The sequence below is a fragment of the Rutidosis leptorrhynchoides genome, chromosome 2 (genome assembly GCF_046630445.1).
Source record: "Rutidosis leptorrhynchoides isolate AG116_Rl617_1_P2 chromosome 2, CSIRO_AGI_Rlap_v1, whole genome shotgun sequence".
Taxonomy (NCBI): domain Eukaryota; kingdom Viridiplantae; phylum Streptophyta; class Magnoliopsida; order Asterales; family Asteraceae; genus Rutidosis; species Rutidosis leptorrhynchoides.
Genome location: NC_092334.1, coordinates 377973187 through 377988508, shown reverse-complemented (window position 1 = coordinate 377988508; position 15322 = coordinate 377973187). Strand labels below are relative to the sequence as shown.

Here is a 15322-nt window from a genome sequence, read left to right as displayed (position 1 = left end):
TTTAACTGTAACATGCTTCCCTGACCCTCCTAACCTCCAGGGACGAGGTTTCAGGTGGTAATTTGCTTAAGGGATTGATTATAGAGTATCAAACTCGTATTTACGGATTGATTATTAGCTTTCAAGGATATGTATTGAATGGTTAGGTATTTATCTGCGTATATGATTTCAAAAAATGAATTGAACTGATCGATATTAAAGATACTGATATATAATCTATCAAACAAATAAATACTTCATTATATGAAGATACAACTTGCAGCATCATTAACTTCTAGACAGTTTTTTATGAGATTCATTTACAACTGCTGCAGCTGAGATCATTGATCAACCAACTAGTACACAAATCCTTGCTTAATTTTTGTGTACCAAAATTATAGGTGGAAATTTAACTCATCAACTTGTAAATGGGTTGATCCAGATTATCCTATTATCCGAAAGGGGTAAAAATAGCTTTAGCTTGAAATGAGTCAAATCTGATCCATTTCGTACGAGATTTTAGTGCATAAAACCTCCGTTCCAAATAATAAATTTATTATTGATGAAATCTACATATCATCTAATACAATGTTTGAGAAGTTAATAAATTATAAAATCAAAATTTTGGAAATAAACTATTCCAAATGAATCTATCCAGCCCTGTTACAAGACTTTTAATGATTCGTGTACGTATTCTTAGTTCAGGTATAGAGTCAACCATATCTACATGTTTTCATTGCATCCAATAAGAAATAAACCTGAGAATGATATTATCCTGAGGTATAAGTTCATGTGACGTATAGTTAAATAAATGAGTTTATAAACTTTTAAGTTTATTTTTGTATTTATTTATGCAGGCTAACAACACATACTTACTGTATCGAAAGAAGACACAAAAACAAAAGAACATAGCTAAACGATGTAGCATGTCAAGGTTTCACACGCAATATCAGGTACCTAATAGCCATATACATATACGTTACGTAAAGTATTTATCTTTACCAGTACGGGTTCACAACACATATTTTATGTAACAAAAAGGAGACAATAGCAAATGAAACAAGTAGTTGTTGTAACTTAGTTTTGATTTGCACCCATACACATTACTGAAATAAAAACAGATAGTTGATCTAACGGAAACGTTCAAGTGATTCAATGCTTTCAACATACTTACCAGAAATCATGAAGTATTCTTTTGGGCACCCTTCAACTGTTACACTTGTGTATCTTCTTTCATCCATATTGTATATATCAATTTCATTCACCCAATTATCACCCAACAAAATATCCTGATTGCTGAGTTGAAGAAAGAACTCGATAAAGAACTCGCTATGTTTTTTAATAAAACACTGATTCATCCAAGACTTAGGAACCCCATACTCCTCCATCACCCATGATTCAAATTCGAATTCATCAAACTGAAGACCAACAACTAATTTCCCACCAAAAGCACACAGCTTGCAACATGTAGCTCGAAATCCTTGAATATAATTAATTAAATCAGGGAACTCGATTTCATGAAATTCTTCACTAGCTAAACTAAAAGCAGCAATAGTCAATGTTGAGGATTTGTTTCTTACTACCCAGTGAAGATTGTTGTTTAATAGTACCCCTGGACCATAATTATTATGTTTGTAAGGGAAATTAGGCAACATGTTCCATGAATTGTAACGTAAACTGTAGACGCTTACGAATTTGGTGTCACGATCAGAATCTGAAATGCCCATTCGAGAGATGGAGATTACTTTATAATCATCGGTAGAAAAATCATAACCAAATCCATATGTACCAATATGTTTTCCAGTTGGAACTTTCAAGGACTTTCGTGTGGATGGATTGACTATATAAAGGTTACGATGTTTATCATTGGCTAAAAGAAGCCCATTGCAAGACCCTAATATTTCAAACAATGGTTCCTGGAAATTCAGGCGTTTAGCAGTTAGGGTTGCAGGTGTGGGTTGTGTGTTGAGTTGTTTTATATCGACTGAGTAGACATCAGAATCCGAAAGTAAAACCAGGTGGGTGGGGTTTGGATTGGGGTTGTTTTTGGTGTAGTTACGAACATGGGTTTTGATAAATTCGGGACTGGAAATCAGAGAGTACCATCGTTTTGAAACTGATTTGAAACGGCCTAGGGATTTAGAAGGTAGAAAAGGTATAATTGCTTCGATGAGGTCCGGTGGAAGGCCATTTAGGGCAGAGATTGGGTTATTTGAGTCCGACATGATTTGTGGAGACAATAAACGGGGCAAATGTGAGGGTCTGTCAGGGCAGTTAAGCAAAAATGAGAACAACTATGGGGAAATGATGACTTACTTCAATTCAACGATGAAAACCAAGTAGCTCTAGCATCTGACCATGAAAATGGAGAACTGGTAGTCAGATGAAGAAGAAAAAGATAACGCCCAATCCGTAATTTGGCTAGGGTTTGAGAGATTTTCACGCCAATAATGTTCCATGTACCAATAATGATTAATTCCCCCTTTATTCTAATTCTAATACCAGTTAAATAATCCGTGAAATCACGGGTTTATTTAAACGAAACAATTTAATGACATGTTTTAGGTATTAAGTGAATGTAAATGCTAAAGTCGTTTATTTTAATGACCCATATGACTAAGAAACTTGTCGTTGTTTTTACAAATATATAGTGACATGTATTTTCGCATACATATGTAACGTAATTAATTTCGTAAAAATAATTCATGTTTTAATATTAATAATATAATAATTATAATTATAATTATTATATTAAAAATAATAATAATAAAGTTCGCTCAAAGTTAAGTATTTATATTATAATAATAATAATAATAATAATAATAATAATAATAATAAATGCCTTTTAAATTTTTTTAAAAAATTAAAATTACAATTTAGAAGAGATTATTTCCTTCTATAAAACATTTCGTATTAATTTATTATTTAAATTAATATATAATTATGACATCATCATTATGAAAATTAAATGGTAATTAGCTTAATGATGACATCATTATTTTAGAGATTTATATGAATATATAGATAACAAACAACTTATAACTTATAAATAGTATACTTTATAGTTTTCATAAATTTACCAAGAACCTTTTATTTTTTATAACTCAACCACACATATTATAATACTTAACTTTATAGTCTTTATTTTATAAATTTACCACAAATCTTTTATCTTTTATAATTCAACCACACATATTATAATACTTAATTTTATAGCTTTTATAAATTTACCACCAACTTTTCACTTTTTATAACTCAACCAATAAACATTTTATTTATTACAAATCAATCATATAACTTTTCACATTTTAATAACTAACTAGATGGATGTCCGGAGTGGCCCACTTCGTTGGGTCAAATAATCAGACCGAAAAAAAACACTAAAAGACAAAATAGCTGACGTCGAGATGACGTCAGCATGTTACTATTCCTAATGGTTGGCTAATATACTTATTTGGAATTATTATTATTATTATTATTATTATTATTATTATTATTATTATTATTATTATTATTATTATTATTATTATTAGATTATTGATATTATTATTATCATCACTTATTACAAATCAATCACATAACTTTTCACTTTATTATTGTTTAACTTTTACACTTATTACAAATCACAAAAGTTTTCACTTTTTAATAACTACTCATTTTTATTAATATTGTATATATAATAAATTATATATTATACAAACAGTTTTTCCTACTTTATTAAATGATTTTTACCAATCATCAATGTACGTCCTATTTTATTGATTGGCATTTGGGTTCTTCCTCTCAACAAAACAAAAACTAAAACAAAAAGATGATGAATCATAAATAAACCACATAACCTTAACCTTTTACTTATTACAAATAAACCATAATCATAATTATTATTGTTTAGCGTTTCGTTTATTAGAATTGTTTATAATATATATAAATCTATATTATTATTTATATTTTATATATATATAGATTAGATACTATATATAATAGAATATGTAAATATATATATATACTTAACTACTCGTATAACTATCGTAATTGAATAGAATTATCATTCGATGTGTAGTCAATAAACATCGTAATCGCATACAATTGTCAGCAGCGAAGCGCGCACCCCTCAATCTTGTTCATAGCAAATGGCAAATCCTTGCTTAAGTTTTGTGTAACAAAACTATAGGTGGCATATTTGCAATCTCAATGAAATAGAATTAATGACGACTGTTATTTCTACGCTAATTTATGGATGTCGATTTTTTAAGGTTGTTCAAATCAAAGGTAACAGTCAATAGCATATTCACTTGTAGTGCGAGAGAGAAAAGACAGTTCTAGGTAAACGGCGTAGTATTGATCGGTACTCTAACATCCATTAAGAAATATGTCAGACATTACAGGCTAATAACACATACTTATCGTATCGAAAAAGGACACAAAACCTAAAGAACATAGTTAAACGATGTAGTATGTCAAGGTTCTACAAGCAAGATCAGGTACACCTAACACCCTTATTTATCATTGTCATCAAGGGTTAGCAACAGCAAATGAACATTTAACTGAGAAAAGAAATCATGCACTCAGAAATAGAAAAGTAAACACCTTAAAAGAAAGTTAGATGAAAGATATGATTGATAACTATAATGTGCTGCACTTAACTTTAACTTGAAATTCAGGTCTCTTTCACATTAACAATCATTGACCATATTACTAATCCAACTCAGCATTTCATAGAGTCTAAAACCAAATGTGCAATCCATAAACTCATTTTGACCAAATAAAACAAGTCTGATGTGCACCCATACACATTACTGATAATAAAAAAAAGTCTCGTTCTAACGGAAACGTTTAGGTGATTCAAGACTTTCAACATACGTACCAATAACCATGAATCCTTCTGGGCAGCCTTCAACTGCTACACTTGTACATCTTCTTTCATCCATATTGTATATATAAATTTTTTCAGTATCACTACTACCAAACAAGATATCCCGATTGCTGACTGGAACAAAGAACTCTAAACTTGGATAAATGTCGATTTCCAAGATACACAGTTTCGTCCAAGAGTTAGGAACCCCATACTCCTCCATCACCCATAATTCATAAACAAATTCAGGAACTGACAACCCAACACAAAAAACAGCAACTACTTTCCCACCAATAGAACATAGCTGGGAACACGTAACTCGAAATCCTCGAATACAATTAATTGAATCAGGAAACTCAATTTCATGAATTTGTTCACTAGCTAAACTAAAGGTAGCAATAGTCATTGTTGAGCGTTTACTACTTACTACCCAGTGAAGATTATTGTTTAATAAAAGTTCCCCTGGACCACATAAATCACATTTGTAAGAGAAATTAGGCAACATGTTCCATGAATTGTTACGTAAACTATACACGCGTACAGATTTGGTGTCAGAATCAGAATCTGAAATGCCCGTATGAGAAATGGAGATCACTTTATAATCATCCGTAGAAGAATCATAACCAAATCTATATGTTTCATCATTACTTATTCCAGCTAGAACTTTCAAGGTCTTTTGTGTGGTTGGATTGACTAAATAGAGGTTGTGATGTTTATCAATGACTAAAAGTAGCCCGTTGCAAGACCCTATTATCCCAAACATTGGTTCCTGGAAAATCATGCGTTTAGCAGTTAGGGTTGCAGGTGTGGGTTGGGTGTTGAGTTGTTTCATATCAACTGAGTAGACATCATAATCAACTTCCTCATCTAAAATCAGGTGTGTGGGGGTTGGATTGGGGTTGTTTTTGGTGTAGTTGCGAATATGAGTTTTGATAAAATTGGGACTGGAAATGAGGGAGTACCATCGTTTTGAAACCGATTTGAAACGGCCTAGGGATTTAGGTGGCAGAAAAGGGAGAATAGCTTCGATAAGGTCAGGTGGAAGGCGGTTTAGGGCAGACATGAGTTGAAGAGACAATAATGCGAATGTGATTAGGGTTTGTGAGGGCAGTTAAGCAAAAATGAGAAGAACAAGTAATGGGGAAATGGTGACTTACTACAATCAATTCTGCGATGAGGAAAGCATAGCTCTAACATGTAAATGGGACTGTAGTCCGATTAAGAAAGAGAAGATGATAACGCCCAATTGGTATTTTAGCTAGGGTTTGAGAGCTTCTTGATTTGGGGAGACTTCGGTTTATGTTTATGATTATAATATAATTATTTCCCCTACATACTAAAACAAGCGGAGGGTTTGGTAGTTTCGTGGAGGGTTTGGTCGTTTTTTCCCCTACATACTAAAACAAGCGGAGGGTTTGGTCGTTTCGTGGAGGGTTTGATCGTTTTGACCCCCACGCTGTCCAAACGACAACAGGAAAAAAAAAACAATTTTCCCCCCACAACTTCACCCAACTTTTAAGTTTAGCCCCTCAATCAGAGATGTAAAGCGTAAATTTATTATTTTAATAAAAAACTTAATTAAACTTCACCCATATTTTCAACGGGACACATCTTCCCGCTCGCCTCACGTTAAATTTTTTCGAACCCACCGTTTAACTCAGAAAAATCTTACGAACCCAACGGGACTAACTATACGCGAAACGGATACTTCTAAAAAAAACACTCAATACCTCGAACTATATTCAATACATATACACACCTATAATACGCTCCGTTAACTATGAATACGCAACCCAAAAGCCCCGCGGCATCGCGCGGGCCCATTTTCTAGTTATTACTACTGTTTGTTTACGTATAACTAATTTGGTAAACGATATTTTAGATTTTATTATTTAATAAAAAAAATCTATATTTATTTTTATATTTAAAATTTATTTATGTTTTTATATTTCACTTAAAATAAAATAATTTTTAAAAAACATTGACTTCCCAACAGAATGGTGAAGTAATGATTATTTGTATAGCATAAGAGCAGTCCCAATGGTTAGATCTTCCAAGCTCAGCCCACTTGAACGTCGATGGCAGCGCTGCGCTCAGCCATCCGCCCAAGTCACCGCCCTGTTCCTCACCTTCTTCTTTGTCTTCGTGAGTCATATTGCTGGACGGATGAAATGCTTGAATAACTTTTACATTTTGTTCCATTATTTGTACCACACAATATTTAATTAATATAGTGGATCCCAATTTTTATGAGGAAGTATGTGCTTGTTGGTAGTGTTCAGTTCTAGGTTAGTCATGTGTAGAAATTATTGATGTGACGCTGATGTAGCAGCTAGTCATGTCTTGGTTGAGAGCACTCTAATATTATTTATAGATTGGATGATTGGTGTAATTAAATTTTTGTAGAACATTTGATAGTAAGTCAAATTTGAAAAAACTTTAGGAACTTGTATTTTGTGAAGTATTTTATGTATTTCGTTTTCCTTCAACCATTCATATTTTGCCTGTTTTTCTTCGACCAAACTCCGACATTCCCTTAAACCAGGGCAATGTCGGGTCCTTTATTTTGTGTGAGTGTGAGCGAGAGGCTGATGTAAAGACCCGTCCTAATCCATAAGAACGAATACAATAACATATGATTACATCGCGAGGTATTTGACCTCTATATGATACATTTTACAAACATTGCATTCGTTTTAAAAGACAATCTTTCATTACATCGAAAGTTGACAGGCATGCATACCATTTCGTAATATCCATCTATAAATGATCTAATCTGTCATTTACTTAATCATAATCTTTACTGAACTCAACGACTTGAATGCAACGTCTTTTGAAATATGCCATGAATGATTCCAAGTAATATCTTTAAAATGAGCTAATGCACAGCGAAAGATTTCTTTAATACCTGAGAATAAACATGCTTTAAAGTGTCAACCAAAAGGTTGTTGAGTTCATTAGTTTATCATAATCATTCATTTCCATCATTTTAATAGACCACAAGAATTTCATTTCCATTTCTCATAAATATACGTCCCATGCATAGAGACAAAATCATTCATTTGAATTGAACACCTGGTAACCGACATTAACAAGATGCATATAAAAATATCCCCTATCATTCCGGGACATCCATCGGACATGATAAAACAACATCGAAGTACTAAAGCATCCGCTACAACGGATGGGGTTTGTTAGGCCCAATAGATCTATCTTTAGGATTCGCTTCAATTAGTAGACTGGTTTACTAATTCTTAGGCTACCAAGCAAAAAGGGGCATATTAGGCTTCGATCATTCAACCATATAATGTAGTTTCGATTACTTGTGTCTATTTCGTAAAACATTTATAAAAGCAGCGCATGTATTCTCAGTCCTAAAAATATATTGCAAAAGCATTTAAAAAGGGAGTAATGAAACTCACCATACTGTATTTCGTAGTAAAAATACATATAACGTCAATGAACAAGTGCAAGGTTGACCTCGGATTCACGAACCTAAATTAATTATATATATGTGTGCGTTGGTCAATATTTGTCTACCGAATTAGGTCAAGTCATAGTGTATCTCAATCCTAATGCTCGAGACTAATATGCAAAGGTCAACAACAGTCAATTTGACTCAAAATGATTTCCAAAATCTATACATGATTAATATATAGTTTAAATATCGTCGTTTTTTTTATTTTTAAATATTTTTAAAAGATCTACTAGAGTAAATAATATAATTCATTTATTAATAAATAAAATTTTATATAAAATATACTTTTATATATCTTAAGTAATAAAATTTATAAAGTTCATTTAACATCATAAAAATAATATGATAGGTAGTATTAATGTAATTATGTTACACGTAGTAAAACATCTTTGTATTACATATTTATTTGATAAAATAATATTGATAATAATAATTGTAAGTAAAAGTTATATTATTTTGTAATAATAATAATAATTATTATATTTGTTAAAATGATATTATGATAAAATGGTAATTCATATTAATAAAAATAATGAAATTTTATATTAATAATGATATTCTTATTAAAATAATAATTTTGTAAAAATGATAGTTTTAATATTAATAATACTTTTAATAATAATAGTGATAAAAATAATGAAAAACGATAATTTTATCTAAATCAATATCTTACAATAATTTAAATTTCATCATGATACTCATACTCATTATTTCCTAATCGATTTGTTTAATAGCTTTTAATCATCTTTTATATCGCGTTCGTGTTAATGATAATAATAGTAATTATAATAATTAGGTGTTACTAATATTAATTTTTAATTATAATAATACTAATGATAATAGATATTATGATAATGATAATACTAATTATAACTTTAACAATAATAACGATAGTAATAATAACAATTTTTAATGATAATACTCTTTATTGATAATGATGATGATGATAATAATAATAATAATAATAATAATAATAATAATAATAATAATAATAATAATAATAATAATAATAATAATAATAATAATAATAATAATAATTAGATAAGAACTATAACGACGATAATAACGACGATAATAATAATAATTTTTGATAATAATACCAAATTTCAATTGACTATAACTTCAAATCCGTTCATCGAAACCATTCGATATCTAAATAAAAAGTTCTTAATTTTTCGCTAGTTTTCCAACGACATGCATATCTTATACCTTATCTCAACCGCATATATAACTAATTCAGGATTCAACAATAACCTAACAAAAGGCAATATCAAAAGTACAAACATGCATAATCCTATATACTCGAGCACTAGTCAGGGATACACTATTAGTATGTAAAAGTTAAATTATGAGTGCTTACGTATCAATATTGAGATTCAATATTGCAGGAAAGGTACGTAGAAGCAACGGAGATGATAAACACTAGTTTGACCTCACGAGTATACCCTCGAACATTACCCATCACCTCCATAGTTATAACCCATAATTTCCTTAGCCCTATCCTACTCGAAAAAACTCATTTTTGAAATCACGCGGGCAGAACCTCTTCGTAGTATTTTATGTATAATACATAATAATAATAACACTTAATACTCCTAATAATAATAATATGATTAATAATAATAATAATTATAATATAAATAATAATTAAAACAGAGGGAGTAATATATCGGTGTATATGTGTGTGTGTGCAACCTGAATCGTCGAGACTTTATAGATCATTTCAGGATTTTCACCCCATGCGACAGCATGGGGTTATAGTGACAAAGTCATGCGATCGCATGACTATGGGTACCAGCTCACATCGCATTATAACTCCTGCCGACACTCGATATATATTATTACATATATATTATATTTAATTTATATAATTACTTATATATTATATTATATTATATTTACATTCATGGTAAAAATGTAATTTCTACTCAAATAACATGTACGTTGTCACTCGACTCATGTACCACTTTTGGTTTTTCAGACGACGTTTCATACGCTGAGAAAACTAGTACTTTACGTTTTGTGACGAGTACCTTTATAAATAATAATACTTAATTTAATGAAAAACTAACCCACTCAAAGTGTAATCTAATCATTCGAGTGTTGTGGTCATTTGCTTTTATTAATCAAAGTCTCGTTGTTTATTAAAATATGTTTAATAATATCGAAACGTTTTATATTTAATTTATACATTAACACGTTTGTAAAATATATATATATTCTTACTTAAAATATAGTTTTGTATATCTTATATATAATTGAAATATCTATCTAATTATATTTCAAAGTTCAAAATGTTTAAGTAATAGAAAATATCATGTCGTATCACGTTTTACGTTTTTTTTAAACAATATATATATATATATATATATATATATATATATATATATATATATATATATATATATATATATATATATATATATATATATATATATATATATATAATTTATATATAATTTATAATACAAGCTTTAATTAGTTCCTTAAAACTTATGAACAATTTATCTTATAAAACGTTTCACTAATAAAGTTCTTTAAAAAAATGTTTTTGTACGTTTGAAACAATATTAAATAAATATGAAACTTTGTTTTCCAAAACTAAGTATATTTAAGAATCATTTTACTAAAAAGTTATATTAGTAGATGTTGTTATATCGTAAAACATTTTAGAGAAATAAAATTAGATATACTTTTCATAGGTTTCAAGTTCTTAACGTTTGTTGGTGCAACGTGATATAAAGTCTAAAGGTTAGATAAACATACGAAATTACCTTAATGTAAAATGTCGATACCCAATGTCTAAGTTATTTACATTCCATATTCCAACTTTAAAATGATAATCATAATAGTTATCTTATTAATATCACGAGGAAAATGTTGTAAGGTATGAATTGAAAATCAAATAAGAATCTTCACTAACTCTTGTCTAGTTCTCATTAGTTGACACTTTGTTCTTATTTGTAAAAATCATTTTACCATTTTCCGAATATGGTTAAAAAGGAAAGGTTTCCTAAATTAAAGTGGACCTCCTAATAGGGACTCGTAGCCATAATTCAATGTATCTGATAATTCAATCATTTGATATTATCTTTTAATTCCGTCGATAATTATTAGAATATATTTTGAAACAAATATGTTTATGTAAAGTATTATACGTCTAATACTTTTGTTAATATTTTCAAGTTATAATATATACACATATACCTATATAATTATATTCGTTCATATAATGGTTCATGAATCATTGGAATTTAGTCGAGGTTAAATGAGTGTATGAACACAGTTTAAAATTCTTGAGATTCAACTTACAAACTTTGCTTATCGTGTCGGGAATATTTAAAGATTAAAGTTTAAATTTGATCGGAAATTTCCGGGTCGTCACAGTACCTACCCGTTAAAGAAATTTCGTCCCGAAATTTGATTGGGATGGTCATGGCTGACAATAAATATGTTTTCTTGACGCATATAAGCTGAAGATTAGAGTTTTATCATCATTGAGTAATATGGATAAAACCATTTGATTTTTGTGAAGAGTACGAGTGAAGCTATCACCAAAAGAGTGAAATGAATAGGTATAGATTCGTCATATCTTTTGACATAGATAGGATTGATTCCAAGTTCAAGAGATTTGGAGAAAATCTTCGTAATAGGATTTGATTCTTCGATAATCAAGGGAATTAGGATCTGCTTTAAATGCGATCATCTGTTTTGATTTCTCTGTCGGATATTTTACTATAAATCCACCTCCTTCGTTTCCTTTTAACTCACACCTTCCATTATTTCTAACTCATACTTTAAAGCATTCATCAATATGCTCCATCCAGTTCTGCTTCTTGATATATCCCTAACCTTCATATCGGTCATTCTTCTTTTTCATCTACCGCCGGAAGAATTTATTTACTTCTACTTTTATAGTGTTTTTAGTTCTCCAGTGTCTTTATATTGCTATATGTATTGATATATACGATTTATAATTTCTGGATGGTTGTTGGGTTTTATATCTTCTCTTATATTTTGATGTCCCTGCTTCTGTCTCCCATAATCATTGTCATCTCCAGTTAATGCTTTCTTTTATTTGCTGCGATTTATACCCCAATTTCTGTTTCGGAGCTTTGTCCTTTCGTTTCTTCTTCTTGCGATTAAGCACCGCTTGTAATGGTACAGAATTCGCAGATATGAATTTCGGAATGAACATTTTTAATGTTCTAGGAAGGAAATTGTAATGGCACGATCTTAACTTGTCAAATTACTAGAATATCTCGGAAAAAGCCGAATCATCAAGAAATTTTTTCTTGATATTTTAGAGGTTAAATAGAATACAAGAGTCGTATAACATGGCACATGATGATGTTATGATATGTGAATCATCACGTTCCATTTAGAAACTCAGCATGACTTACTGTAATATAATCACGTTGATCAAGTGTCATTATATTATACTAACTCATGCTTCAGCTCCCAACACTACTTCAAAAATATTTCTATTTTAAACTCGAATGTTTCAGAATTTAGAAACTAAAATATTTTCTTTTATGATGTAATACAGATAGCGCGAAGAGGTAAATGATTTCAGATAAGAATAATTATGAAAATATCTTCAGAAATATGGAGGATATTTATAATGAAAGATACGATGATATCTTAGAAATTCTAATATCAGAGGATGATGAAGAATATTGTCCGCATGGGTTTAGAGTCAGGAGCAAGGTATTCGTTAATGACTTCAGCAGGTACTGAATCATTTGGATTCTTTGAAGTCAGGTTCAGTCTTTGTGATTTGTCCACAGCCTCCTTCATACTTTGCTCAATCCGGTTTCCAGTTCCAAGACTTCTCTTTTTCTGCGCTTTGCCAGCACACTTATTCATTATCATCAAACTTTTACTGTTAAAGTCGTTTATAGTTTTTGCTGATTCATCAGCATTTTTCCATTTTCGGAGAACCAATTCGTAGTTCGGAGTTTTTTTTCAGAAACTTCACATTCAAATTAAGTCCAGAAGATAGACGTTATATATACACATATAACTGTTGGCGTAGACATGCTGCGAGATTTCAAAATACTAATTGCTAATTCCTGATGATTCGTATGGCAATTCTCGTTACAAGATGCGAATGAGTAAATGATGGAGTTTCGGTAAATATAATGATTCTTCGGAAGGTCAAAGATCAGTGAAGTTGTGAATAAGTTTATTGCTAATGTGGTGGAACATGAAAGGTTCTCCGGTAACAAAAGGGTAATCATATATATCAAGATTATGATAAGGCTACTCCGAATGAAAAATCGAAGTTGTCTTGCTGGAGCTGTGATAAAATTTGCTACTTTGAAAAGGAATTGCAAAGTTATTTTTGCTAATAAATGCCAAAGGATCTGACACAGATATGTGTTGAATTATGACTTTGGTTTCGAGAGCTTTTTAAGTACATAACTGTAGGTAATATGTGGCTGTATCATCATCTCGATTGCTCATTATTTGAAGTGTCTTCAGAAATTTTCGAAGGGTTTGAACACAGATTGTAATCGTTAATATACATTTGATGTTCTAACACAGTTTTGAAGTCAAAGTATAGCTTTGAAATATGTAGGAATCTAAAAGTGATGGTACCGGTTATATCTCGAATTGAATTCTGAGGTTTCAAAATCAGAATATGTAATTGAGTTTGAATGAGTATGGTTGTTTTGATTTCTATGAAAGAATGTATATTATTGTGAAAGTAGGAAGTATACTTGATAATTTGCTTAATCAGATTCGAAGAATGTAACATATTAATTGTGAATATATATATATATATATATATATATATATATATATATATATATATATATATATATATATATATATATATATATATATATATATATATATATATATATATATATATATCTCGGGTATTACCTACCCGTTAAAAAAATTTCACAATTAATATTTTGTACAAAAGAATTTTATTACAGTCTTTATGAAAATATATATGTATATATTCTCTTCAGATGTAACATAGATTTTAATGAGTTAATACTAAATTATTTACGGTTGGAACTAGAATTGAATAATCCCTTGAAGGCTTTAGAGATTACATAAGTATTTCTTCAATAATATTGAAATTATGAATCAATACTTCGTTATTTGTTGAGGCGTGATATTGGTTTTTGTTAAATTCTTGTGAACTTCGCAAAGTACGAATGATGTTTTCTGAAAAGTTTTGGGTACATCGATGATGAAAGTGTAAAATCAAATATATACTTGATTTATTTTGAATTGGAATTTGTTGAATTGAGACAGAGATTGTAGTTAACGATGGTTAAGTTACGGGCGAAGGACGTACATTATTGCATATTTGTAATATGAATTAACCGAGTAGTTAAGATTCACACACAATAGCTTAGCACGGAAAGATTTATTTTTATTTCAATATATATATATATAAAATATACATATAATTTCTTCAGAGGGAATGAGTTAATTCTTCATAACTCGTTGATACAATATACGCGTTATTGATTCGTAATGATGTCCACAGTGATTCTTGAACTGATGGAGTTTGTGATGTTATAGGTGTTGTTGATTCTGATGCTGACTGCACTGACGATGCTGGTGACGCTGGCGGTACTGATGATGCTGTTGGTAAAACAAGTTTAGCTTGTTAACCACACACCATTTTTGTCAGGGTTTCTACTCTTCATTCTATCATTTTGGTTCGCTTAACTGATTTATGGTTAGGGCTAGATTAGATAATCTCTAAGACTTTAGAGATTACATAATCGCCGCGGAATATTTCTCCAATGAAGTTATGAATTAATACTTCGTCAGTTATTGTTGTTGGTACTCCTTGGTATCCATGGTGCGTATGACGTTGATGCTCGTGGGACAGATTGTGAAGTGGAGGTTAATGACGCGGTTGGGGTTGGAGGTGGTAATGGTACTGTTGGCGTTGATGATGGTGGTACTGGTTATGCTGCTGGTGCTGCTGCTGGTGTTTATAATCTTTGCACCATATTCTCCAAAGTCACTACCCG

The 15322-nt window shown here is 30.4% G+C and overlaps 2 protein-coding genes across 2 annotated transcripts; both read right to left on the bottom strand.

Moving 5' to 3' along the window:
- Positions 1-902: 902 nt before the first annotated feature.
- LOC139892086 (F-box/kelch-repeat protein At3g06240-like) lies at positions 903-2412 on the bottom strand. Its single transcript, XM_071875123.1, has one exon. The coding sequence runs from the start codon at positions 2202-2204 to the stop codon at positions 1110-1112; it is 1095 nt and encodes a 364-aa protein (XP_071731224.1). The 5' UTR covers positions 2205-2412; the 3' UTR covers positions 903-1109.
- A 2177-nt stretch (positions 2413-4589) lies between these two features.
- LOC139892085 (F-box/kelch-repeat protein At3g06240-like) lies at positions 4590-6099 on the bottom strand. Its single transcript, XM_071875122.1, has one exon. The coding sequence runs from the start codon at positions 5892-5894 to the stop codon at positions 4800-4802; it is 1095 nt and encodes a 364-aa protein (XP_071731223.1). The 5' UTR covers positions 5895-6099; the 3' UTR covers positions 4590-4799.
- Positions 6100-15322: the final 9223 nt, after the last annotated feature.

Coding starts and splice junctions, on each gene's coding strand:
- LOC139892086 (XM_071875123.1), bottom strand. CDS start 2,204: ATGTCGGACTCAAATAACCCAATCTCTGCCCTAAATGGCCTTCCACCG.
- LOC139892085 (XM_071875122.1), bottom strand. CDS start 5,894: ATGTCTGCCCTAAACCGCCTTCCACCTGACCTTATCGAAGCTATTCTC.